At 39.3% G+C, this 27,903-nt stretch overlaps 1 protein-coding gene across 7 annotated transcripts in view; it reads left to right on the forward strand.

The window, feature by feature from the left end:
• TOX (thymocyte selection associated high mobility group box) overlaps positions 1–24,531 on the forward strand; it is a 229,060-nt gene extending 204,529 nt beyond the window's left edge. For all 7 annotated transcript variants that reach the window (XM_080380400.1, XM_080380403.1, XM_080380401.1 and 4 more), the window contains 3 exons: positions 8,064–8,450; positions 17,147–17,298; positions 19,583–24,531. In XM_080380400.1, the coding sequence (XP_080236526.1) occupies positions 8,064–8,450; positions 17,147–17,298; positions 19,583–19,619 (576 nt within the window). In that variant the 3' untranslated portion in view covers positions 19,620–24,531. The remainder of the gene's footprint in view (positions 1–8,063; positions 8,451–17,146; positions 17,299–19,582) is intronic.
• The last annotated feature ends 3,372 nt before the right edge of the window (positions 24,532–27,903 follow it).

Consider the following 27,903-nt stretch of genomic DNA (forward strand, 5'->3'; position numbering starts at 1 on the left):
AATTGCTTCTTGAAGTATATGACAGACGTGGCTTTCCTACCCCATCACCTTGTAATTAAATTTCATTAAAAAAAAATGAAGTTCATATCTAGTACGACTGACATTGCCTTAATGCCATTATCACAGCAATTTGTAACCAGAGTTTCCAGGCACCCAAAATATCTGTTGCACTGCCACTGTATCTGTAATACAGTTGAACAGTCTAAGGGATTCAAGTCTTTATGTACATGAGTATATGTATATGCTCACTGTGGAATATACATGAAAAAGTTTGAGCTACTTGTAAAAAGCAAAATGGAGACCAGGTGTGCTCTCTCTACAATTTGTCTTTTGTAGCCCACTAATCTGAGATTCTTTTCTGCTTAGTGGCCAAGCTTCAAATATGAAAGCACTGTATCCTGGCTCACTCCTCCCTGAAATAAGCAGCTGACGCAGTTTAGGACATTTTTTCTAAAAATAAAATTCTGAGTAAGTCTTGACAGAGTAGGTGACTGAACTGTCTGGTCTCCTGGTCAGTGCTTTAGTCAGTTGGTTATTGCAAACAAGGAGAGCAGCATCCCTTCTCTGTTGGCAGAAAGGCACCTGGTTTCTGCTTCTTGAGACAACAGATTCCTATATTACATCTAGCCTGAGTCCATGCAGATGTTTTGGAATTTTATAAAACAATTTAGTCTGTTCTCAGTGAAAGCATCAAAGAAAGAATAAATAAAAAATATGGTTATGTTTGATGTTTTGGGGTTGGTTTTTTTGGTAGCTACTAAAGTGCTACAAGGCATTTGGCAATATTTCCCTTAAAACAATAACAAAACTTGTTATTTTTGTTGAACGATGACATGATGTTGACTAATGACATGCATATACAGCTTTTACCTTTTTTCCATTAAACATTAGAATCCCCGTCTGGGAAAACTATAATGTAAGGCTTTTACAGCAGGTACTTCAAGCTTCTGTCTTTCATTCTTTCTAGAGTTACTAAGATGTAGTCAGAAATTTTCAAGGAATCGTAAATAAAATTATATATGTGATTTATATGAGTATCTGTTAAGTGAACATATAAATTTATAAAATATTGTCTAATCAAATAATAACACAAATCCAACCATCTTCTCTAGCAAGGAAACCAACTACCTACTGCAGCTGAAAATGTAGAGCAATCTATATTTAAGTTAATGCCATGAATTCAGTTTGAGGCTAAATCATGTGAAGCTTTACATTCAGCAGTGCAATAACAGATAGCTGCTCTCACATAATTTCTGCCAAAAATGGCACAAATGTCTCAGGCTTGCAAGAAGCCAGATTTTGATTTAGCGAGGAACTGTGTTTGTTTTTTGAAGTTTAATAAAACTCTATTTCGCTATTAGCCTAGTGCTTCCATTTGGGGAATTAAAACACTTGTATCAAATTAAAGTTGCATATCCTTTATCACATGTACCCAGGTTACATTCGTAAAACATCCATTTTTACTTACATACCCTGAATGAATCCATGACAATCCCCTGAAGATGATGACAAAATGTATATTTAGATTTGAAGATGTTCTTCTGAGCCACCTCAGCTAATTATAGATGACAACCCATGGCTTACTCCTTTGTTCTGAAACATCAAGAATGTGTCAGAAAGCTTTCTGAACTCTCTAGAGTCCCAGATGTTGTTATTGCAATAGGTGACTGGAATTAACAAAGTACGAAACATCATTTGCTAAGAGCCTCTTGTGACTTAGGTAGGAAGGCAGCTGTACTGCAAATATGCATATGAGTTTTCTACCAGAGTGTATAGAGTTAAGTCAAAGGAATCTCTAAAGGAGTTAAAGAGCTAAGCAGGAAAGAGAAAATGCTGCAGAGAAGTCATTCTCTCATAAGCAGCTCCACAGGAGTATTAATAAAATGGCTAAGCCTATGCAGGCTAGAAGAGGTTCTTCTCAAAGACAGGCTTGGGTTTGGAAGTGACCTAAAATGTCAAAAACATTAAAAATGGACAGGATTATGTGAACACAGAAAAGCTGAGAGAAGGAATAAACAATTCAAGATGTTCCTTCCACCAAAGAGACAGCAAAGACAGCAGATGCAAACTTAAGCTTAGGTAAGCTTTGTAGGAGCTGCATAAATATTCAGGCAATTTCCTCCTATCTACCTTTAATGTCACGGTACAGAAGATAACTCATTTAAAGCTGAGTCAGGCCTGCCTAAGTTTGGTCACAGCCTGGACCTTCCTGATACCAGCTGACATAATCACTGCTGTTACCTGAATGTAGCCTTCATTCTGGTCATGGAGGCCACAAACCGAGTTCCTCGGTGTGGCTCAAGGACGGACACCAGTCACTAGATGTATGCGTGGCACTGTCATGAAGAGGGACAGTGCAGGAGCTACGTAGGTTTCTGATAAATATTTGTGTAAAACTGGAGCTAAGCTAAACTCTTCTACCCTATGAAATGCTCACATAGTACATGTTCCTTTTCTATGTAGAGAGGATGCCAACACTTTGTTTCTCATTTAAAGAGAAGCACCTGTTTTCCATTTTAAATAAATCTATGTTACACCATTTTGGCTGTGTAAAAAAAATCTTCAAAGGTTGGAATAGGTTATGTTCACCCACAAGTAAAGCTGTTTGCATTGATAGAAAGTTTATGCTGGTCGTATTGGCCATGAGGCTGATGTCTTTGCCCTTGAGGAGGTCTCTCAGCATGTATTTAGAGGACACCTAGGCATCCAATAGTACTAAGAGCATCTACTGAATGTTGTGAACATACTGAATGTATTTCCTGACTATTTTACTATAAAGGAAAGCTTAATTGCTGATGTTAATAGAGAAGTATTGTGATAATGTTTGGTCTGTAAGTGACTGAAATTATATTGCTTCAACTGAAAGGCTTTGATCATTAGCTAATTTTGTGAAATCAATAGAGTAAGAAAAAGAAACAACTTTTTTCTCTGTGAGTTGAACAACTCTGTTTTCTTTGAGACAACACTGACTTTTTGGTTTTATATTTCAAACAGCAATATCAGTTGAGCACTGCTTAGTAGAATGAATTTATTGAAAAATATTTATTTAATTCCTATATATTATGGCATCATATGCTATAGTAGATAAGAATGCTGAATATAAAGCATGTATACAGTATGTAAATTGAAGATGTTAACATACGTATGTGTACATACATATCTATACAGTCCTCCTTCCTGGCAATATTTCTAACAATATACTGGATTAGCATGTTAAAAAAGCAAAATGAGGTCAGTATAGGCAGTTGTAATTTCTAGGTATGCTTCTGAAGAAACACAGGTCAAAAGTAGTGCTCATCAGTTGGGAATGATTCTCAGCCTCTGTTAGGCAAGTCCTACCTCTTTTCATGAAATACATGAAAATTTTCATTAATATTGAAGTAACAGTGTTGAGCTCTGATCCAAACTCCATTTAAGTTAATAGAAGACTTCCCATTAAATTCAGTAGTCTAAAGGATCAAGCTCTTAGAGTACTGCCTTGTTAAAACATGTCCTTGATTTACTCTCAATCACATGGATGTTGTTTATGTTCCAACAGAGGTGGGGCAGGAGAACCAACAGCAGCCAGAAGGCAGCCACAAGTTAGAAAGAGAATCAAAACCCATGTGTAGGTTTCAACGGCTGTTTGGTTAGCCAGATACACAGATGAGGGTTTAAAGTGCACCTTTTCAAAGTGGAAGTAAAATTATATCCCAAAGGAAGTTGTGGAGATGCCAGAATATCATCAACAGGCTGTTGCTGTTTGACACCACTAAGCTGAGCAGGATGTCCATAACCAAAAATCATTTCTCAGCTGTAGGAGTGAATGGACAATTTGGGGTGAGGGAAATCCCAGTGTCACTTTCCTCTAAGGAATTGACACCCGCCCTGTGCCTGTCTGTCATAAGGACCATTAGTCCCAAGGCAGTTCTCCTTAGAAAAGAATAGCACAGCTGGATGAGCAATGCTTAACCCCTTAACCTAATTTAAGTCTTTAATTTGGCAATTATGCATAAGGAGTTTCGGCACACAATAGGGGAGTACAAGGTGGATGGGAAAGTTTGTTTTGCTCTAGATTTGGAAGGAAGAGCATGAGTTTGGTAAAAACTGGAGGGAAGAACTGAACTCAGCACTTCCCAATCTTTGTGCAAAATGATCAACTCTCAACACTTTCTCTGAAGAATATCACTCACATCTGCATCATCACACATTTTGTTGAAAGTATAATAGCAGTAGAATAATTTTGTGGACTGAGGGTCATGCACCAGTACTTTTAATTAATATAATTATATTCATTATCATCAGAGTTACAGTAGCATTTATTTTGTTTCCTTCCTTTTCCTATTTCTCTTCTACTTTCATTCTCTTTCTGTTGGTATTTCAAAATGTTCTTCCCTCTTTTTCTTTGTGTTTTAGTAAAACAATAGATTTTGGTGAGGAAAAAAAAATGTGGCTTTGTGTTGTTCTTAAAGGGCAGTCATACTTTTTCTGCAGCATTCCATTGCTTTGGCCTACCTACAGTGTCTTCGACTTCTGTTTTCTTTTAAAATGGTAACCATTATTAGATGATGATGTTAGGTGGAGAGGCAGGTCCATAAGAAACCCTACTACTAGCCTCTGAAGAACTTGAAAGATTTAGAGTAAGGCTTTGACTTGAGCTCCAGAACAAGGAGAAGCCACTCAAAGAGCATAAAGGACTGTCAACAAAAGCTAGTTTGTGGTCCTAGTGTATGTTTGGTAATGTATGCGTACAATACCACTGCCTACTAATAACTAAATATAATATTCTGTCACCCTCTAGTGGTGGGTCTAGACCACCATACTTCTGATAGTAGCGATTAAATATTTTCTCACTGCATGTCTAGTAGAACTTGTTGCATGTAGGAGATAGTAAGCTTCAATATTTGGTGGCCTGTGTGTACAGATTTTCAATTTTGGTCTCCACTGCCTATATCTGTATATTAATTGTATCCTATAACTTCATGCCAAAAATTAGAGATGTAAATTGTCTGTGTTGGTTTTGGGCAGATTAACTAACTAAAGAGTTGGGGTTTTTTAATTATTTCTGTGCTCTTCTCATTTGATAAGGCAAGAAAAAATTGACTGAATTTCAACCTGCAAAGTTAGGGAACATGACTGTGCATTTGAAGTTCATACTGGCTAATGAAATCTCTTATTTCTTAATTCCTAGTTTTACCAACAACAAAATTCCTTTTCTAAGGCTGTCCAATGATGTACCGGACAGACGCAATGCCCATTCAAGCCTGTGAAAGCAGTAATTGTGCCTGAAATGATAGTATGACCTATGCGTGTATATATGTGTGTGTGTTTATATATATATACCCACCCACACCTTAGTATATTTCACATTAAAGTGGCATAACAGAGCCAAAATATTTGACATGACCTATTCCATTAGCTTCAGCAATACTTACAAAATCTGTGTTTCTGAACGAGCCTTAGAAAAAGCTGAAAGTGCAGTATGCTGAAGGACAGCATTTAATGGGTTCATTTATCAAGATCCCAGTAACTGATAATATTGATGCGTTTTACACTGATATTGGACAATTTGACTTCAGATCACATATGATTTAAAGTATCCTAAGCAACAGCAAAATACTTCGTCTGAAACTGAAGTGTTGTACTTTTCACTGGATCAGGAGGTAGTGAAACATACAGAAAGCTAATTGATAGCTTGAGACAACTGGAATGATTCCTTTTGATCACTTGGCAGATGCTCTCTCAGAGCTAAAGCAAGTGTTACTCATCTCTGGCCTGAGACCATACAATTCCTCTTAAGATAGTGTGGTATTTGAAGTATTAAACGATACTAACTATCTGATCTGTCTGTAATTTTATCAGTTTGGGCCATGCATTCACCATTTATGTGTGAACTCAGCATTACCCAATAATTAAATCAGTTCACTGTATCTTTGTTAAAGAGGTGTATGGCAGCATCTTTGCAGTCACAAATGGAATATAAGTATGTATGTCACAAAAAGTGCCACAAAGGCACTTTGGTACTTCATCACCGGGAGGAATTGTTTAACTGATCTGCCTTTAGACACTTCAGGAGCAATTACCCCTGGTAGGACCAGATAGAGCCTGCCAGCTGCATCATGGAAAGGCAAGCTGTTTTTGTGAGGGAATGACGCTCTCAGTAAAACTTCAAGTTTCTCAAGAAAGAACACATCATGCACCTCCTGTAATGTGTAAAGAGCCTGTGACACTCAAAAGGAGGGACCTGACCATGCTGCTAATTAGTAAACCTTCCTCTGATTCTCTGAATTTCAGCAAACCTTCCAGTCTTTGCTCCCACACTCACGCGAGTACCCTAAAAATACAGCTGGGAAGAAGGGGGGAAATTTCTCATGCCATCATGAACATTAGTTCAGTGTTTTGAAAATAATACCAAAAAACTGGCAGATTTTGCACTACTTTCATGTTTCATCATATACTGTCTGTGGGTTTTTATGTTTGTATCTGAATCCTGCGAAGATGCGTATAATACATATTGCACACGTGTACACCCACATGGGAACAGATCCAGGCTGATCCACAGAGGCAGAGATTTTCATTCATTTTATCATATTCATTTAATTGTCCTTAGTTTACTGGAGAAAACAATGGGGTTTTGCTAATAGAACTGCAGCTATACTTAGGGAAAATGAAGTTATCTTTCTCATCTTTCTCATAGCATATAATGAAGCAATTTCAGTAACGGATTGTTGGTGATGGTACATCCTTCAGAAAGAATACAAATAGTCTTTACCACCCCTGGAGTGCTGAGAGCAACATGAAACTTACTCTGACTTGTAAACTGAGCAAACATGACATGGAAATCACAGAATAAGGGCATATATGCATCTTTCAGTCCTTGTTTTGACAAAGTGACTTCTTTCTCCAGAGGGACATTTCTGCCATTTTTTTTCCAGCATGTTTCACCTTTCACTGACTATTAATCCCAGTATGACTTAACTGCAAATTATGATTCCCACCTATAAGCTCATGGGAGTTAATTTTTTATCATCATCTATTTGAGCACACAGAGTTAGCACTTAGAAGATCTAAGAAAACAAGGGTATGGAAAATAACAAATTGAGTTTAAATCAAATGTAACAATTTATAAATATTATAAAAAGAGTATTATTAAAATTCACATTCATTAATGGAAAGTTTTTATTACTAGCAGCTTTAAGAAATCAGGGTAGACCAAAATGTTTTTGAAAATCTGCATTTTCTAATATTCTGTGCAGTATTCTTCCAGCTTTAGCAAAATAGCTTACCTGTGTCTGACACAGTTTAGCATTTATATAGACATCAGTTTTAAACAGAATTCTCAGAACTTTATGAACTGGATTAACAAAGGAAGTCTTGCTAAAGGTGAAATTGTTCGGAATTACATTTCTGAATGCATGGCTCATGAAACATGTTTGATATGGGCTGGATAGCATGCCAGCATGGAATACTTCAGAATGAAGGTATGGGCACAGCAACTAGCACCTTTACTCAGTGCAATAGAACAACTGTGGATGGGGTTTAGCCTCTTCATGATGTTAGCTAACTAATAAAGCACTATTAGCAGTTATCAACATATATGGTAAAGGACACTGAAATTCTTATCCCTGGTTTGCAGCTGGGAAAACAAGGCATGTCAAAGATCACTGCAGACTTTTGCTGGAACCCACCCTCCTGAATCTCTTTTCAACTAGGCCATCAGATTTTAGGACAATAGTAGCGGCTGTTTATGTGAATAGATGTGACAGGCTTGGTTGTCTTTGTTGTGTAGGTTATTAGGTCAGTGAATCCAGTTCCAAGTTTGGAAAAAGCAAAATGTCAGGCTAGGCCAGGAAACAGAGGAGCTAGCTTTTTTTTTTTTTTTTTTTTTTTAGAATGTGGAAGAGAAAAGTGTAAGGTAAAAGGGATTCTTTTTTCTCATGTAATAACCAAACTTCATTCCAAGGACAATTTTATGGTCCAGATTATGTGTTTCCCATGATGTGACTCTTAAACAGACTTCAGCAGGTAGAACAGCAGCGTCTTGCAGCTTCTAAGTATTGCCTGTGTTTTGTTTTTCTCAACAGAGCTACAGTGAACCTGTTGATGTCAAAGCCTCCCCACAACCTCAGATGATGAATTCAAAGCAGTCAGTGTTTCATGGGCCCACCCAGGCTCACTCTGCACTGTACCTCAGTTCCCACTACCAACAACAACCAGGAATGAATCCTCACATCACTGCCATGCATGCCAATATCCCCCGTAACATAGCACCCAAGCCTAACAACCAAATGCCAGTGACTGTTTCCATAGCAAACATGGCTGTGTCCCCACCGCCACCTCTTCAGATCAGCCCCCCCCTGCACCAGCATCTCAACATCCAGCAGCACCAGCCAATTTCAATGCAGCAGCCCATCGGAAACCAGCTACCAATGCAGGTCCAGTCTGCTTTACATTCACCTACAATGCAGCAAGTAAGTTTGAGCTTTTCAGTTGTATGGGGAAATATTTTTTTGGGGGGTGGGGGAGGGTGGGGGAAGTCATCCAGAAGTTGACATGGTGAGGGAGATTTGGAGCTATGGATCAGCTTTAATTTTGCAGGGTTTGAAAACTGGGGTAGTATAGTCTGAGAGCTTAGTCTTTCAAGGGCAAGAACGAATGAATGGGTTTACCTAGATGATGGGAAACTTCAGTGGAACTGTTTGTGCTAGCAGCAATGTTCATCACTTTCTTCTGAACACTAGCCGTGTCTCCCCCCCAAACTTCGGAGGCATCCTTTAAATAGAAGTGTGTCCATAGATCCATCTGCAAATCTGGCAGTACCCTGAAATGTAAGTGATATGTTAAATCTTCAGGAAACATTTTACAAACAAAAGGCAGGCACGTCTAGAAAAAGATAGGATTATAGCTTGTGCTGTTATCCTGGTGCCGATTGTGACATGGAACAGTCAGAGGGAACATGAAGCGACACAGGGTGTGTTAAGCATGCTAGATGAAGTGAAAACAAAAATGTTAGCTTATTCTGTATTCATAACTTCATTTTGCCAGATAAATGTACCTTTTTTTTTCTTCTTTTTTTCTTTTTTTTTTTTTCCCTGGAAATAAGTGGGCTTTGCCCAGTATCCCAATATGGTGTCTTTTCTTCTTTTTTTTTTTTCCCCTCATTCTGTGTTTTAGATAGTTGTTGCTCAATACATTTCCTAGGAGTTTTGAATTAATGCAGGCCAACCATAGTATTGTGGCTTTTAGGCCCAGGTCTATGGGGTGTTAGAGCAGATTAACTCTGGTGATTTCATGAGAGAAAATTTCCTTTTGTATTGCATGAGATGTGACTATCAATTGTAAGATCTTGCTTTGCAAAGAGGCATTAGAATGAAAAAAAAATTGATGGAGTTGCAAGAATCTACAAAATTTGTATACACAAAACTTGTCAGTTCTTGTTGATAATACGTAGTCATGAACTTGCTGCATGTTTTGAATGTTTGTATAAATTCACCTTCGCTAACAAGGCATTTGCATTTGCTTTCCAAGCCAGAAATATTTCATCTCAAGATTGGTCTTTAGAGATGGAAATATCTGAACACAAAATATAGCTTCTAGCTGAGAGAACAATTCAACAGGAAAAGAATTTTGCAAAGTGGGGCGCAGCGGGAGAAGATTTGAAAGCAATCTGGACTGATAAATTTACTTGTTCAGAAGGTAAACCAAGGAGTGCTTAGGATGATCTGGATCTTTTCAGAGACTTTGATCTTAGTCTCAAGAGTAATTTGGAGTAGTCAGACAGGAAGGAAAATTTGTAAAATGTTTACAACTTTTTCCTAGTCCAATTTTTCACGATCAGCATAAACAGACTTATGATCACACAGATGTGGAGTATCTTATTGTTGTGTATTTCTGAAGGTTTTCCTATTAGTTAGAAACCCAGTGTCCTGGTGTGAGTGTCCTGGGAGAGCCCATTGTCCAGTGCAGAACTACAGAAGATCAAACCCCTTATGTCTTTCCAGTATCATTGATAGGCGTAATTTACTGAACAGATTTGAAAATCTGGCTTTATTTATTAATTAATAGTACTGTAGGGGCTAGCATAAGATGCAACACAGATGTTAGATACTTACATATGTATACATACAACATCACCATTATTATATGAATCTAAACACTTGGGCAGTATTCCAAACCATTACATACTACAAAAAAGGTAAGATAATACGAATCTTCTGTTGTTTTATTTTACCAAGTTGCACGCTTGTAGCGTATGGTGTGTGCGTCAGTGGCTTGAGAGTACTTTCATTCATCTGTGAGCTGTTTGGCATGCAGTTGAGTTATTTCTCAAGAGAAATAACTTAAGAGAAAACACAGGATACTAGGTTGTAGAAAACAGGTGTCTAGAAGTCAACATGTAGACCCACAATGATTCTTTTGCTTTACTAAGTACAAGTACAGTAAAGTAAAAAATGCTGTACCTCTGTGTTTCTGCTGACTACTGTTAAACTCATGAAAGGTTAGGTAAAATACTTTTTACCAACTTCTATTACTTAGTCAGAAAGGCTGATGCTTGTAATGAAGATACCAAGGTGAGGTATTTCTGAGCTTCACTCAAGGTGACAGGTGCTTATTACCTCTTGAAATGCTACACTGACAATCTTAACAACATTTCTCTAAGCACTGTGGAACATCTGCAAACCAGTTTCTACCTCTTACACTCATGCTTTTATTTCAAAGTAACACAACTTTTGAGCTGTGGAAAATCTGTGTAATTTCACTTTGGAATATTTGTAATATTTTATTTTATTTTATTTTATTTTTTAGTATACAACAGTTTACATAGTTTGTGAATTGAGTTTAAATATAGGATCCATTTCTTGTAAAAAGTGGTGTTGGCAGAGACAAAGCAAAAAGTATGCTAAATCTTACAGCAGCAGGTTTACTAACTACACCATGATTTGCCATGACAGAGCAGAACAGTGGTATCCTGTCTCGTCTCTTAGGTGTGACTCTTTCTAGTCATACTCAAGAAATTTTAGAAAAAACTATCCCCAGGATTTTTTACTGCATTAGAGCATGGAGGACAGGTTGGCTACCATGAGGCAAATACCAAGAAATCCAGAAACTATAACCTGAAAGTAAAGGCCTCTTTCTGACTTAGTTGTCAAAAAGCTCTGCTGTGCCCTCTGTTCAGAACTGAGCACTCTGCTGATCACAGAGCATGTTAAAGAGGCAAAGACATAGTGGGGGGGGGGGGGAAAGCAAGCCCTCCAAATGATGACAGCACAGACTCAACAGCAATGAGGACAAAGAAGAGGCATCACCCTGTATGTCTGGCCCGTGGTGCAGAGGGAAGGAGGACTCTGGATGTGAGGTGCAGTCTCCAGCAGCACGGTGTAGACCACTCTGCTACGTAAAGAGACAGCCAAGAAGAATGGGAAAACATGTAATCTGGTAAAGCAGAAGCCATAACTGCATTTAATTCAACTTTTTTTCACTTTGTCTTCCCTCAGCTGCTTGATTTCCTCCATGCTAAAGGTGTGGCCACCCTAAGCCTTTTCCAAAGACTCCAGCGGGCATCTAATTTATGTAAGCAGCAAGAACAGAAACTAATTAACATCCCACTCCCTACAGTGTGACTAGCAACAGGAGATATTTTCCTTTTTGGAAACCTCCCCACTGCTCAAACCAAAGAGACTAATATATTTTAAGAAAAAATAAGGTAAATTTTTTCATGTGATGCTGCAGCATGAAGCTTAATAGACAAGAGCAGGGTAAGTCTGCCAACAGCTTCCTAGCAGTCTTCTACTGCAGGCATTCGCAGACTCACCTGGCTGGACACCACCATTGCAAACAGACAGCTGTGCTGTAGACATGTTAAAAGCAGCTGTCATAGCTCCCACTGATGGTGGGTTCTGATTTTTTTCCCTTTTTTTCCCAGCATCCATCTGTGAAATATTTCGTGGCTTACTAGTGATGCTCAGTTGTAGCAGGCTCTGGGAATCCCTGCTCTGTACAGATCCCTCGCTTTAACACTGTGCCTCAGGGAGATTTGGTTACTCATTTTCTCCAGGAGAGGGAGGATAGTTTCTTATCAAAGACCATCTGGTATACCTGTAGGACTGCCAGATCCAAGAAAAATTACATAAAGATTGAGATTTCAGTCCTGGCAGGCAGGAACAGAGTTCTCCAAAACCACTGTGCATGAAATCCACAAACTCTCCTTCTGTGTGTAACTTTGAGGAGGGACTGATGAGAACTGCTGACCTGTGGAGAGAGTTCTGCCCCCACTGCTGCCAGGACAATGTGCTGATCTTCATCAGCTCCGCAGGGAACAGCACGTCCTCCTCTGCTTCCAGAAGTCCTTGCCTGCATGTGTGCAGCTGCCAAACCAAGAGAGACTGCCAGCTGGAGAAGGGCAGACTCCTCCAGGAGTCCACAAAAACTACAGCACATCAAGAAGATCCGAAGTGCTGGTAGCCAAAAGTCCACAGTTACTGGACAATTTCTGTTAGCCTTAAAATCAGTTAATTCTGTGGAATATGCAGCTGATGCAATGCATCCAAATTGTTCTGAATGTACAAGGGAAAGTAAAATTTAAGTATTAGCATTTGGGTCATATGCCTAGCATTAGTAAATATTTTAAAATTTATTTTAAACAATCTTCTCTATTTTCAGTTATCTAAATATTTTTTGTAACTTCTGAAAAGTAGACAAATTAGTCTCTTTTTCCTTTTTTTTCCAAAACAGTTAATGAACAAATCAAACAATGGGCACTGCTGTAGACATTTGGGGTGCTCGTTTACAGTGTGAATGCTTTACACTTTAAAAACAGACCATTTAGTTCTACTCTGATACTTAAATTAAATACTGATTTTTATTATATTTAACTTCTATTTTTGAAATATACTGTATCTTTAAAAAATATTAATTTTTTTAAAGCCATGTTAAAGTTTTATTTTTTTTAAGTCTAAATCCAATGTGTAGCAGTTTTTCTTTCATCCACTTTTGACACACTGGAAAAATCACAGTAGATTAGAAGAGTGTGATTTTTCTTTCATTAGATGCTGAAGTGACCATTCTATCACTGTACAATTTTTTAACTGATACAGAGTTGCTTCTCTCCAGTCTGACTCTTAGGTTTGACATAGTATTTAATTATTACTTAGTTGGGATCAGATGGTCTGAATCTTAACCCTTGCCATTCAAATCAGCATGATTTCTCCAAAGTTCAGGCTAAAACAGTGTCTGAAGCTACAACCTTTTCTCTTGCAAAGTTGTTCTTTCCTTGCCCTACTCACACAGTCATTTGTGCTTTCTGAGCATACTCCACTCTTCAGCTCATTGTACTGTGCTTCTTTGTGTGGAACGTGATGAGACCAGGGATTCACTCCCTACCAAATATGCCCAGTCATTAAGGAACCCTTCTAAGTAGCCCTACTGCAAGCATCTCCTTCCCTGCCCAAAATCCTTCACCCAGGCATTGGGTGGGATGGTGAGTCCCATTACAATCTGTTCCACTTTGGTTCACAGGTAGTGCAAGCAAAACTAGACTCTTAATGTCTAGTAACCATGGCTGCAAGTGTATGCATAACAAAGAAGCAGAAGATTAATGTATGTCACTTTAAAAAAAAAATAATAATAACTCATTTTGGTCTAGTTTTAGGTATTTCTTTTCCTTTAGAAAATAAATATATACAGCAAGATGATTGCATAGCCTGCAAAAAATAATAGCCTCATTTTTTTTGGCATATATTATATATAGTAAACTCAGGGACCTGCTGTATTTGTCCAGATTTCTTCCTCTTTTTTGTTAAGCTTTGTCTTCGAATGAGGTCAAGAGAAAAAAAAATCATTAATATCTGTCAACTTCCTTTATAACCTTAAGGAAAAATCTTTGTATGATATCACACAGACAGATTTTCAATTTCCTTGTGTAATAAACAGATGCTTTAGGATTTGGATGTAATTTAAAGGTTTAAAATATCACATTGAGATTGATGAATAAATCAGTTGTGAAGACAAAAACATTGATGCCTGTTGAAAATACCTCTCCAGACAGGCAGGAAATGAAATTAGTTCCCAGTAAAGTGTGGAGATGAGGATCACTGTTTAGTTCTGCTGCAGGCTTTTTAGGACTTGCTACAGTGGCACCATGAAACTGCTAGGGCTACAGAAATCTAATTAAAGAGCAAATGTCCCTCCTGACATCAAATTAATCTTTATCAAGTTCCCTATTTTTATTTCAATCTGGAACAAGAAAATGAAATTTAAAATTCTATGCATGTGGCAAAACAGTTGATGATTTTCTCTTGAGCATTACAATGCAAAAACATTCAGCATTGTTTAATTAGACCTCGAAGTACTCATTTTCTGAGCACTTTTATTTCATCATTGTTTGTTAAGGGCTTAGATAAATAATACGCAAATATTTACTACAAGCCTGGTACAAGGCTGTCTCCTTCTGTTGTACAGATCTGTATTTCCAGAGCTTTTTCTGTTGATGAAAGAGCTGAAGTAATTATTGTTTACATCTGAAACAGCACCATACTTTATCAGTCCTTCATATTGAGTTCAGGTTTCTTTAATTACTTTGCCTTAACAAGCATGCTCTCCAACACCCACTTTGCTGGTATTCTGGTAACCCTTAGCCCCAGTGGGAATGCCGAGCTGCAGCAGCTCTGCTGCTTCTGGAGCTGGAACCTGGCTCAGATACCTCTGCACCATGTTAAAATTTATCATGTGAGCATGTCCTAAGAAACAGGCCCCAGTCCCAGGCAGTTATAAACTAAACAGCCTTGCCAGGTGCTAGATGAAAGTGTTGTTACCCCTTATTTTGCAGATAGGAGAATTAAGTCTGGATCCGTGGTCCCAGCCTTAACATGAGAGGTATCAGTTCGGTCCAAGCACACGTGCACGTGTGCTTTGCTGGAAGAAAGCCAAAGCAATCTGGCTGTGGTCACACAGAAAACCTGAAAAGATACAAGAATAAGTCACCACCCAGTTCCAAGCTGTCATTTAAACCACAGGACCACACTCTGACATCTAAGCTATTTATTTGTCCTAAGTCCAGAAGAAATGGAACAGATGCTGCACTGATGGTCTCTTCCTCTGATTTGGGAGAACTGTCCTTGCAGCATGAGTACTCGAGTCTGTGCCTGCTCACTTGCGTGCTTTGCTACAGCCCTGCTGGAGCTACTGGCCTCATAGCATGTTTTTCTCATATATATGATTGTTTCATAAAGACCGATAAGAGACAGCTCGGGGGCTTTGCTACCAAAGGTAAACCTGAGTGCCTGAGGGTAGGATGTGTTTCTGTGGTTAGTTTCCTCTTATAGATAAATTAGAAAGGCCTTATGGGTGATGTTTTGTATAAAAATTATGACGGTGATATAAAAACCCCATTTTTCTGCCTTCTAATTACACAAAACTCCGATGAAAGCCATTGGGAGGTCTGCTCAGAGTTTCCTTTGGATCTGTTGCAGGCATGGGGATTGTTTAGGCAGCCTGATGTCTAGGTGAAAAGGCAGTGTACAGAGCATGGGTGTTACGCATGGATGGGTTTTATTTTCCCTTATTAGCAGGACAACATATAAGTTAAATGACAACTAGATATAGAATTCAGCTGTGAACTTGCCCACTACTAATATTCTGTTCCTTGGAGTCACCAGGGACAAAGTCAGACTTCAAAGAGCATTTGAGGTACTGAAGTGTGACTCGGGATATTCTCTGTACAGAAAAGATTATTGAAGAAAGTTGCACTCATTTATGGCCTAGGCTAAAATTTGTGATCAGGAGGCATGGGGTGAGGTGACAGTGTACACAAGAGGCACAGCAGGGCAGAACACCCGCGGGACCTCTGGGGAAGAGCCAGGGTGCAATGCACCAAGAAAGAGGGATGTGAAGAGGAAAGTGACATGTTACATGTGAAGGAAGCTGATTTCTGCGGCTGGGGAGCTGGGGGGGGGAGGTGAAAACTCCGAATACTCATTTATCTGGATCAAAGGTAGCATGGCTGACTTGCTAAGTCTGCAGAAATAAAACACAGATCTCCACAAAATTTCTGTCTTAATAAAGGCTGTGGACAGGAAGCGATCATGCATCATGGACTAGAATTTAAAACTAAAAGCTATGAGCTTTAATTCCATTCTATATGTGGACTTCAGCCAGAAGGAGTGGGGTTTCAAACTGGGTACCTTGGGTCGAGTTTAGTTTCTGATTTAACAGCTACACATCCAGTTAACTTCAGTGGGAATTGTATGCCCTTGCCCCAGGAAGGAGTTTGGTGTGTGTTTTTTTTTCAACAGACATCAATTGCTTTCATACAGCATTCCCATACTTTTACCCAATGTAGTTCTTCTAACTTTACAGGAACATGATGTACATTTATACAGGGTGAACCAGATACAGTAGCCTTGAAATTTCAGTTGTTCCACTGGTTTTGAAACACAATATTTAAACATTTTCGTATATCAAAAGAGCTAAAAATTATTATGACTTCAGATGACAGATATTTCAGGAAGCAGGTTAGATGTCTCTTTGTAACTTCCACTTTTGTTCCTTGTCTTCTTGGTTTCAAAAAGCAAGTTATTCTTTGCTACTTTCACTACATTAGTCCAACAACTGTTAAAAAGCTTTGGTTGAATTTCTGTTTAGTTGAGAGAGAAGTACAAATAAAAGAAGCAGCAGATGGTCCCTTTGTGACTGAATGAAGAAAACGGGTTTTGAGAACAATATGTGAATAGGTGTAGTCTAATAAAACAGTCAGCCACCTGCTGCCTACATCCTTCAAAAAGATTCAGTTGCATATTCTGGGAATTAATGACTAGTGTGTATCCTTACATTTAATCTAAATGGAAGCTCTAAGGAGCAAAAAGACCTTTTTGCCACAGTGCTGATTGAGTTGTTCTCTTGGTTTTGAATTGTTTCTGCTCTTTCCCTTTTAGTTCCATCCTGTGAACTGTGCAATAGCTAACAACAATTTGGCAGTGTTTCATTTCTCAAACCAAAGAAAGATTTTAAAACTTAGAAAGTGCCTACACATATTTTTTTTCTATTTGAAGTTTGATAACCTAAAGTACACCTGGAAAAGTATTCTACCATTTCACAGTATGGGATTTTTTCTAATGCACCCAACCTGTTGCTTGGTTTCCGTATATTGTAATGTACTTGCTTTCTCCTCTAGGGATTTACTCTTCAGCCTGACTATCAGAATATCATCAATCCAACATCAACAGCTGCACAAGTTGTTACCCAAGCAATGGAGTATGTTCGTTCAGGGTGCAGAAATCCTCCAGCACAGACTGTGGACTGGAATAATGACTACTGCAGTAATGGGTAAGCAGCCAGTGAATGCCACCTTGTGTTGAGGAACGTTCATGACACAAATATCTGCTAGAGAATTTGGCAACAACTTTATTGCCTGTTTCCATACAGTATTTCAGAAGTGCATCTCTGATGGCACTGTATTTATTCAGCAGTTAGCTGTTGTGGGAGAACAATTTTTCAATACATATGTTTATTAGACATTGTTGTCACCTTATCACAGCAGATACCCTTTGGTCTTAGAGAACTTCGATTCCTTAGAAAATCAGAACTGAAATCTCAAGTAAAAGGTGTAGGAAAGATGTTTTAAGATCATTACCTCCTACTTGAGAGGCAAATGGCATGAACTGTTTCCTCCAAATATGCCATTGCTGAGGAGAGCTTGCTGTCATGAAGCTTGGTCATGAAAACCCAAATCAGTGAGATGCAGGGGTGATGCAAGGGATACAAGATACATGGAAAAGAATGGCATGAAGATCACATGACTGTAACCAAAACCAAAACACCATACCTGTAGGAACTCTATGACTCTGCCATAAGGTTAGTAGCCCCTTCAAACCCTAAGCTCCTCTGCAGCATGGTTTGTGTGGACCCATGTAACTGTCCCCAAAACTGTCTAGAAACGTTTAAGACTCTGAACAGAAGGTATCTTTTGAGTTTTAAATTATAGCTATTGTGCCTTGTGAACATGCTCATCAGCCTAACCTCCCCTTGACCCTGTCATGAATCCCTCAAGACAATGGCAGATAAAAGCTCTCGGTTGCTACCACAGTGTCAACTCTAACCCAGACAAATGAACACAAAGCAGAATTAAAGACCAGTTTCACCCATTACATTTGATCAGACTAAGAAATTCACTTGCATTATTGTTTTAAAGTTGTTTTTGTTTCTGGAACTCAAACGAACTGAACAAAAATCTTTTCTGGTTACTAGTTGAGAACAACACCTTGACTAGGACCTGCTGACACTGTGGCAGGCTTTAACTAGCCTGCAAAGCAGCATCACTTTCCCCTGTACCTATCACTGTTGCCCCATGACTTGCCCACTTATTCAGTGGAACAGTCTTGCTCCTGTGCTGTACCACCATAATGTCTTGATCTGTGCTGCTGGCCCTCATAGGAGCCTGCCCAGCCCACAGACCTTTATACCCACTTACACTGAGCTCTGAATAGACTGTCCTCTGTCAAACAAGCCATAATCACCTGTGGCTTTGATTCCTGGTCTCTTCTGGAAAAAAACAATGTGCAAACACTCCCAGCAGTGCCCTCTTGGTGCCCACTAGGCATAACTTTCCATCAGCAGAAGCTTTCTCTGAGCAGACCCTGTACATACTGTGTAGATATGCCTGTGTGAATCTGTGTGCATGGATTTAACCTGTCTTTGCTATAGCACTGGCATAAACTGCTCTGTGCTGCTCTTGGACTGCAAACAAAGTAAACTCTAAAGCTGTGGAAGAACATAAGTGGTGCCTGGGTTTTGGTGAGGAAGCAGGAGATTAAGAGTAAAGCCTCTCCCAGAAAAACTCTGCAGTGTGAACCAAGCCCCATCAGTGATGCTTCTTCTGCTTTACATTATATGTTTTTTCTGACTTCTACAGACTGTTCCAATTTAGAAACCAGTAAATGACTTCTTTTGCTCTGAACTGCTATGCTTCAGTTGAAGCTGGAACCCAGCAAGAACAGAATGTAAAAGTGTGCCAGACATAGTGCGTTGGTGGAAGGTCTCCTGTAGAGCCTAGTCTCCAGCAGAGAGCTGGTCTACTTGGCTTTGCCAGAAGCTTCTGTGTTCCCTTCCATGTGCTTACCTGAACCTGCCAACCATCATTTTTTGGCTATGGCTCTACTACTAGATAAAATAGGTCAGAGATGTCAGTTGCTGGCACCCATGTTCATGTAACTAAGCTCTCCTGCCCTCTAAGGAAGTGGGCACATCTTTAAGGTGCTGATGGAGTATCATTGGGAGACCTGTGCTAAACTGTCAGCTGTACCTACGTGGCTTGTGAGGGAGGGATAGTCAGTGCTACCAGCCCACTACTGCAGGTTATCCCAAACCAGGGCTTAAACCCATGTGCCGGTCCTGTGTAGTTTAGAGCTAGATGAGGTCTCCGGGTAGCTACATGCCACTATAGCACTAAGATTTTTCTTTTTATTACTCTGGTAATGCAGCCATACTTCAGTGATATGCTTGGAATGAATGACATGCAGTAGGGTTGTGGGGGTTTTTTTGGAAGAACAGGACAAAAAAAATGACAATTTTTTTTTAAAAAATCACCTTTGTTCTTCTTCTCTTTGAACAGGGGCATGCAGAGGGACAAAGCACTGTACCTTACCTGAAAATCTGAAACACCTCTCCTTTCCACTGAGGAATGCAGGGGAGTCTTTTCATCATGGATTGCTTTATGCAGTCAAGGCAGTTCTGCATTTTATTAGGAAATACAAGTTGCTAAGCACTTAGGACTATTTGAGCTTGTGGGTCACCCACTCTGGAAAAAATAGTCTTGCTTCTTTCATTTTCTCCTCTCCCCACCCTCCCCCCCAAAAAAATTTTTTTTTCTCTTTCTTCCTCCTTTTCCATCCCTACCCTGAGATCCTTTAACGGACATTGCTTTTCTTCTTCCCTGAAGGAAACTTGGACCATTCAGATTTTATGTTGGTTTTTGCTGTGAAGTGCTGCGATAGTAACTGCCTTAGCAACTGTAGATGTCTCGGATAAAAGTCCTGGATTTTCCATTGGTTTTTCATAATGGGTGTTTATATGAAACTACTAAAGACTTTTTAAATGGCTTGATGTAGCAGTCATAGCAAGTTTGTAAATAGCATCTATGTTACACTCTCCTAGAGTATAAAATGTGAATGTTTTTTGTAGCTAATTGTAATTGAAACTGGCTCATTCCAGTTTATTGATTTCACAATAAGGGTTAAATTGGCAAACATTCATATTTTTACTTCATTTTTAAATAACTGACTAATAGTTCTATATTTTCAAAGTATTTGGAGAAAAAAAAAGTAAAATATTCCCAAATGATATTAATTAAAAATATTGGCTTTGTTGCATGAAATAAACACAAAAAACTAGGGAAAAAAACTAATGTTGATAAAGAGCAACACATTTATTTTGTACTGCCTAAAAAATGCTTCTTTTTTTTAAAGAAAATCACTTTATGTGTACTGGTTAGTAAATGTCATTTAAGTCCTTTTATGTATAAAACTGCCAAATGCTTACCTGATATTTTATTAGATGCAGAAACAGATTGGAGACAGCTAAATTATAACCTTTACATATGGCTATGTATTATTGTTTCTTCATACTGTGTCTGTATTTAATCTTTTTTATGGAACCTGTTGCGCCTATTTATGAAATAATAAATATAGGTGTTTGTAAGTAAATTTGTTAGCATTTTAAAGAAGTTTCTTTGACGCTTTAACTTTTGCTGGCACAAATTGTTCACAACTGATGTGAATATTTTATTTAGTTTTTACAGTGACATATATAAGACCAAACCTGCTTTACTGGCAGAAAATGAAGGTAACCAATACTTATTTCTCTATTTCTTTGGTTGTTAAGGGAAAATTAAAAAAAAAAAATTAAAAAGGCATTTTAGGTAGTTCCCCTTTTAAAGCATTGTAGCAGGAAGTTGCCCAAAACTAAGACTTGAACCAACAAAACTAACTGAATAAAACTGCATAATGCTGCTTCTTGGAACTTCATCAGTTTTGGTTAATTAGTCAAGTGGAATAAAAACATTACCAACAGAAATATTACCAAATGTGATTCAACTATGTTATTATACATTCAAAATGTCCTACAGAGTTTTAAGGAGTGTATCACAAATACATCCTAAAGTGAAAGGTAAGTTCACAGCCACAGGGAAAGGGATAAACAAACAAACAAAAGAAGGTATTTTGTCAATGTTTTGGATCAGGGATAGCTCTGAAAATACATTTCTGGAGGATTTCATCCCAAATGCCTGTCCAATTACTACTAATTTGTATTTTCTGTGTGAAATAAAGAAAGCAACTCGGATAAAATTAACGTTATGCAGTGCCACTGATTTTTCTTTAAAAACAAAACAGAAACAAAGGCATGCTTGGTTTTGAACGATTTCAGGCAATGTACAATCGGAATCACTTGGCATGTAATAACTAATAAATAATGCAGATCAGATGTGATTACTCAAATGACTGTAGCTGAGAGCTCTAATTTTCCTGTCTTGAAACTGTATGAGAATTTGTGATTAAATTCACAGTTTATTGTTTGTCTGTTTAGTACTTTAGAAATATACCAGCACTACTAATTACCCAATGTCTTCTATTTATTATATTATAGTAAACTACATTTTCCATTCATATTAATTCTAAAGTGAGAACATAATTACTGGGGACAAGAAAAATCAGCTTTGATTTTGACAGGCAGTTTTTCTTTTTCTTTTATGGAAAAGAACTGTGTTATCTTCATTTCTTTTAGAGCAGGTGCGCAGTCACATAAAGTTGTTAATTTTGGTATCCATGCGGAGTTCAAAATACAAGAAAACTTTAATGTAAATAAAAAAAATACATCATGAATAAAATACTTATTCTGTATGAACCTCTGGCTATTTGTTGTCTCTCAGTCTGTAAGAAGGGAAGCCTGCGTTGTGTTTACCATACAGCACCCTACCCAGCCAGTGCTTTGTGTGTGGTTCTGTGCCTGGGTCCTGTTCCAACAGGGTAGCTACCCTGGAGGAGCAGCAGTTTTGGCCAGGGTTATGCTGATGCCACTTTGTTGCAAGGGAAAGATCCCACTTCCACACGTAAATGTCAGTTCTTCTTGTCTGGCCTTTGGAAAAAGCAATGGTTGCCGGTCAAGGGCAGTCTGCTATTTGTTTCCAGCTGTGTATTGGCAGACACAACTTGTCCATGGATGGAGCCTAGCAGGTTGACATCTTCTTGTAAGCAGGTGAAACTCCACTGGAGTTCATGAGGGTACACCCCGTTCTTCACTGAAGTGCTGTGGCTTAGGCACCAGAATAACACACATACCCGAGCCACTGGTTGTAAGTCACCATCTGTCATAATGACAATAATGAGAAAGCACACAGGAATGAAACAACCTACACGCTGAAGCAACACAGTAACAGCTAGTAAATATGATAAAGACATTTTTCAAAGTGATAGTAACCAGGGAAATAATTTCTTCCAGTAATTGAAATTAATATTTTTTTTAATTATTTTTTTATAGTGGTAGGCAAAATGAAAGGTTAGCAACATATGCACTCTGTAAGATGTAAATCCCATTTGGCTGCCCCAAGGTAAGCAGAGGTTTTGAAAAGGAAAGGCTCTTCAAATTTACTGCTGCTCTCAGTGTGCCCCGTTCTGGCAATGTGAGTCCCAGTCTCTATCACCAAACCCATGGGGGTCTGAGCAGAAATCCCATCCAGCTGCTGCCTCTGACCCAAAGAAGCTCTTCAAAGGGACCTGCTATAGGATTCTGTCCCCCACATTCACCCACAGGCAGTAAGTAATGTATTCATGGAGTGCCCCAGCCATTCACAATGAAGTGTAATGTATTCGTGCCCACTTCTCTCTCTCTCTCTCACCGAATTGATCTCACTGCTCCTGATTCCAGCGGCGTCTCCGCCAAACATTCCCTGCAAGGCTTCGCCGTAAACAGGAAATCCGACAATAAGAACTCATTACTGGAAGGCAAAACATGCTTTTGCCACCTTCCTCAAGCTTCTGAGACTTAATCTCAACCTGAACTACCATCTCCAAGACTGTATCTGCCTGTTTCTTACCTGATCCTGTAAACATGGCAGACCTAGAGAGATCTCCTTCTGTGCTCTGGGGAAACACAGTAGGTAAAAAAATCCTTGTTTTGCACACGCTGTGAGAAGGAACTAAAGAGCTGTATGTAACCCATACAGGAATTACTCCCCAGAACTCCCATTGATAGGTAGATGGATATAGATATAGAGATACAGATACAGGTACAGGTGTACATAGATAGACAGACAGATATACAACCATTGCCCTGTTAATTATTTACCTGGTGTCTTCAAGTCCTTTTATGTTTAAATAAAATATTATTTAGTGAGTATAGCAGTGTGCTGGCAGTGCTGCCGGAGGTGCTGAGCACCTTGGAGAACAGGAGGTGCTTTGTGTCAGGTCTTGCAGGCAGCATTTGCTTTTCCTTTGCAAAGTCATGTATTTTATTATTACCCAGCAGCACTTTAAATCACAACTCAAATGTAGTTCTTATTCCACCAACAAGAGGACAAGTGAGAACAATGACTTGTAACATTTCAGAGTCTGTCACAGTTACTGCCTAATTAGAGAAACCCACCAGCAAATGTGCATCTGCATGGATCCTGCAACTGTCATCATTTCACATTCTATTAAGGGCTCTCTGCGATAGACACTTTACAATGAAATTTTGTTCAGGCTAATACCAAGCTGGCAAACATGTAATTGGCTAGCAAATAAAATAAGAGAGGAAAAAAAAAGAAAGAGAAGAAGGGGAAAAGAAAAGGAAACCTTCCTATTTGGAAAACAAGGTGTGTGCAAAAATCAACAGTATACTGCAGAGAAGATCCTTACCTTCTGACAATTGTGTGTTTACAACGAGTCTGAGCATAATTGCTCTGATGGGCTGTCAAGGAAAAGATTAATTTGGCAAAGATTAGTATTGACTTGCTGTTTATTAAGGCTTTTAAACAGCTGTATCTGGCAACATTCCTGTAAGTGCCTGTCATGTCTGAAAATCAGGCTCGCACCCGGGTGCTTGCCAGCTGTTGCTAAACAATCTTACCACTTTGAGTATCTTTCTCCAGGCCAAACAGCAAGAGCAAAGTACTGCCAAATGAGTCTCTCTTGTCCTGTCACTTTTGGGGGGATCGGAGAGCTCAGATGTCAGTTGATGGCTCGATGGCTGAGCTGATAGCAGCTGCCGGGAGCCAGCAGAGTGGTTAGAGAGGTGCTACACCAACCCGTCCCCCACACCAAGGGAAGGGTGCTGCTGTTAGTCACCTCACCAACACACAAAACCACAGCTTGCAACTGCTGTAACACAAAGGGGTTTAAAACCCCTTAGCTCCTGCCATCAAGTCAAAGTTTGATAGGAGGCAGAACTCCAGAGAGAGTGGTTCATCCTCCCTGGGCTCTGATGGGTAAAGCCAACAAGCTAGAGGGGTGTGTGAAAGTACAGCAGACACCATTAATCTTTATAAAATGAGCCAACATTTCCTTCCATGATTTTTCCCCCCAGACTGCTGAGAAACAAAAGTTATAAAAGCGCTGCACACAAAATACCCTAGGTCAATGGAAACCTGTAAGAGGAAAGATGTCAGCTGTTATTTTTGTTATGTTACTTAAAACATTTCAGCTTGCATTGTGGGCTTTAGTAGTGAGCTCAGAAACAAATAATACCAATGGAAAGAAGGATAAACAAACGGCTGCAGCTAAACGCCAATACAAATAGCCATGTGTTACAATTAAAGTTGATTTGGCCTTTCAAATAGAAGTCTGATTTTCTGGGATTAATCTCGACCTTTTCAAGTTGCATTAGGCTGAAATAAGTTGTCAGAACAGATGTGAATTTTGTTTGCAGAGAACAATTGTAATCCAGTAACCCTTAGAACACCAGTGTTTCCCAGACCGCCAGCCAGCTGAGCAGTGAGGCTGCGGTCGGCAGATACTGAGTGCACACAGCAGGCAGAACCAGAAGACTCGTGGCCATGTCCAGAGGCTGGAAGTTTAGGTCAGAAAATTTCAAACTGGAAGTGAAGTCCTTTTCCCTTTAATTCTGAATTTACCAAGCAGCATGGTGGATGCACAACCACTTGAAAAAAAGATGTTAGAACAAAAAAGGATACCTTTGTAAAACATGTGTTCTTTAGCTAAATCAAACCTATAAGTAGTTGATATTCCATGCGCCGCTGTTTCATGGAAGGCTGGGCACATATTTTATAATGCAGAAGTCTCTGAAGGCTCCAAGAATCACATGTTTCAGATGCTACTCTAAACTAGCTTTCTAAGAAGTTTTCCTTACAATCTGCACAGCTCTAGTACTTAAAAAAAAAAAAAAAAAAAAAAAAAATCTCTACTGAATAATCAGCTTCTCATACTTTGATACATCAAGACTAGAACTTCCCAGGTCTATGCACAGCATATATGCTGATCTGGTGCTCCCAAAAAGCTTGGTTTCAGTGGAAGTAAAAAGGTCCAAAGCCTTTCCAGTATGGGCTGAGGGCTGAGGGCAGGGGCAGAGGGCTGTTCCCCTTACTATGCCAGCAAAGCAACTGTGCCAGGGTAAGCCCTCTGCAGGCGCAAAGTCCACAGGTTGCTTTTGTAACACTGACTTTCTTCACAGTGAAACACAGACCCATGTTTATGTCATCAGTGCAGTCATATTGTTAAATACCGAAGATGCAAGAAAGATTTTTCCTGCTCTCTACATAGCATGGCTTTGATAGAAACATGAAGTTCCAAAGTTCATTCAAAAGCATGTCATCACTTGAATAAATAAGGCTGATGCCCTAATTAGTAGAGAAAGCCTTCATGTTTTGATATCTACTTCTGCTCAGAGTTCTGAAATAATGAGCTGAGCCTCTCCACTCCTCTGGCATACAAGCATGTGTTACATGGTTTTGTTAAAGAGATGAATATGAAAGAAGGTAAGTGATGTACCCAGGGACAAGAGTAATTTATAGGAAAAGTAGCTGAGATCTGAGAGTTCTGAAAAACAGTCTTCTGCTTTAGTCAGAAATAAAGTTCAAAAACTGTGAAGCAGTGCTAAGATCCACAAGGACAACATTAACTCAGGTGAGATTTTACAAATAACAAGTAGGGGGAGGTTTCCAGGTTTTATTTGTCTTTAGCAGTTTTCCACTTTTAAGTCATAAGTGTACAGTCAAGTATTATTTTCAAACTTAACTGTAAACTTTATAAAGATTAAAATAACAAGAGAGAGATGTCTGAGTAATCTCTGGCTTCATGTTGCTGGAATTTTTGATTAAAATTTCAAAGCTTGTGAGACTGGAATTTTGACTATACTGTTCATACCCCTCAGACTTCTTTATGTCTCTCTCTGTTTTTGCAGAATTTCTCCCTAGACTTCAGCAAAGTCCTTTACCTGTCTGACTTTCTGCGTCAGCTTTAACAAAGCACCATACATATACTTACACCTGCACACTGAGGAGACTCATGGCAGTGGGACGGGGCTGTCCTGCACCTGAGTCCCCAGCAGAAGTTGCCCTCTGCAAACAGACTGAAGATAGTCAATGAGATCCTGGCAGGAAGGTCATGCTTCTGCAGTACATGGGTGATAGATTTTCAAGGCTGAGTACTTCTCAACTCTCCAGAGAGAATTTTTTTGAGAACAATTTGATCAAAAGCCAGAAAGAGAGCATCCTGTCTTCTTGTACTGTTGTCACCTTTGGACTGGGAAGGAACCTGAGCCCAGAGGTGAGAGCATTTCCAAAAGTGATCCCAGGATAAGGAAAATATTGACATATTGGAGTAAATCCAGTGGAGGCCACCACGACTGCCAGGGGCTGGAGCACAGGGTGCAGGTGGACAGGCTGAGAGTGCTGGATCTGGTTAGTCTCAAGGAGAGGAATCCAAGGGGAGCTCTTACTGCAGCGTGTAACTGCCTAGGGCGTCTTTATAAACACAGAGCCTGTAGAGGATTTAGAGGACTGTATGAAAGATTTATTTGTAAAAAGGTTGTAATGATTGTTAAAAACATAAGGTATGAAATGTAAAAAGAGAAGAAAAAAAAGGGGGAATTGTAGAGGGATGAATCTGGGTTAATTAGCATTGATAATATACAGGTGTGGGCTGGCTTCAGGGGCGGTGGGTTGGCCGATGTAGATGAGGCACAGCTGTGGCTGGTTCTGTCAAGTGGTTGGGCAGCCAAGGAAGAGAGAGCACGTCCTAGATGAGGAGAAGGCAGCAGAGGGATGGGCATGAAGAGTATGTTGGTATGAGATGGTAAAAGACCGTGTTGCAGCTTGATAGTTTGGAGAGTGCTGTGACAGGAGCCCAAATCTTTCTGGAGGCATACATGAAGGACAAGAGACAATAGCCACAAGCTGAAATAAGGAAAGTTCTGATTACATGTTGGGGGGAAAAAAATCACCAGATAAGAGTTTGAAAACACTGAAACAGGGGCCTAGAGAGGCTGTGGGATTTATGTCCTTGGAAATACTTAAAACTCAAGGGGACAGCCCTGGAAAACTCCATCTAAGTTGCACCAGCTGTGGCTGTGGGGATAGGATAGACCAGAAAACCTCCAGAGATCCCTTTCAATCTAGGTTTGTCTGCAATTCTGTTTCACACAAAATCCCCTACACGTAGGACAGAAAGAAAGCCCAGCAGATCACGGTTATTTAGCCTCAAATTGGGAAAGGGGGTGAGAAAGTCTTTGTTGGTTGCTTCCTGTTACGCACCTCGTGTTACAGTACATTGTGCCATTTTAAACTGGGGTTTCACAGCCTGGTTTTACATGTACAGAAAAAGCAAAAGTGAACGTCATTTGTATCTGAGTTTCCTGTAGAGGTTTATTCAAGGGGAAAAAAAACCTCCCAAGGAAATCATAGACGTTAACCCACTGATCGTTTTCCTGAAATTAATTTAGTTT

Source organism: Falco punctatus (assembly GCF_963210335.1).
Source record: "Falco punctatus genome assembly, chromosome: 3".
NCBI lineage: Eukaryota > Metazoa > Chordata > Aves > Falconiformes > Falconidae > Falco > Falco punctatus.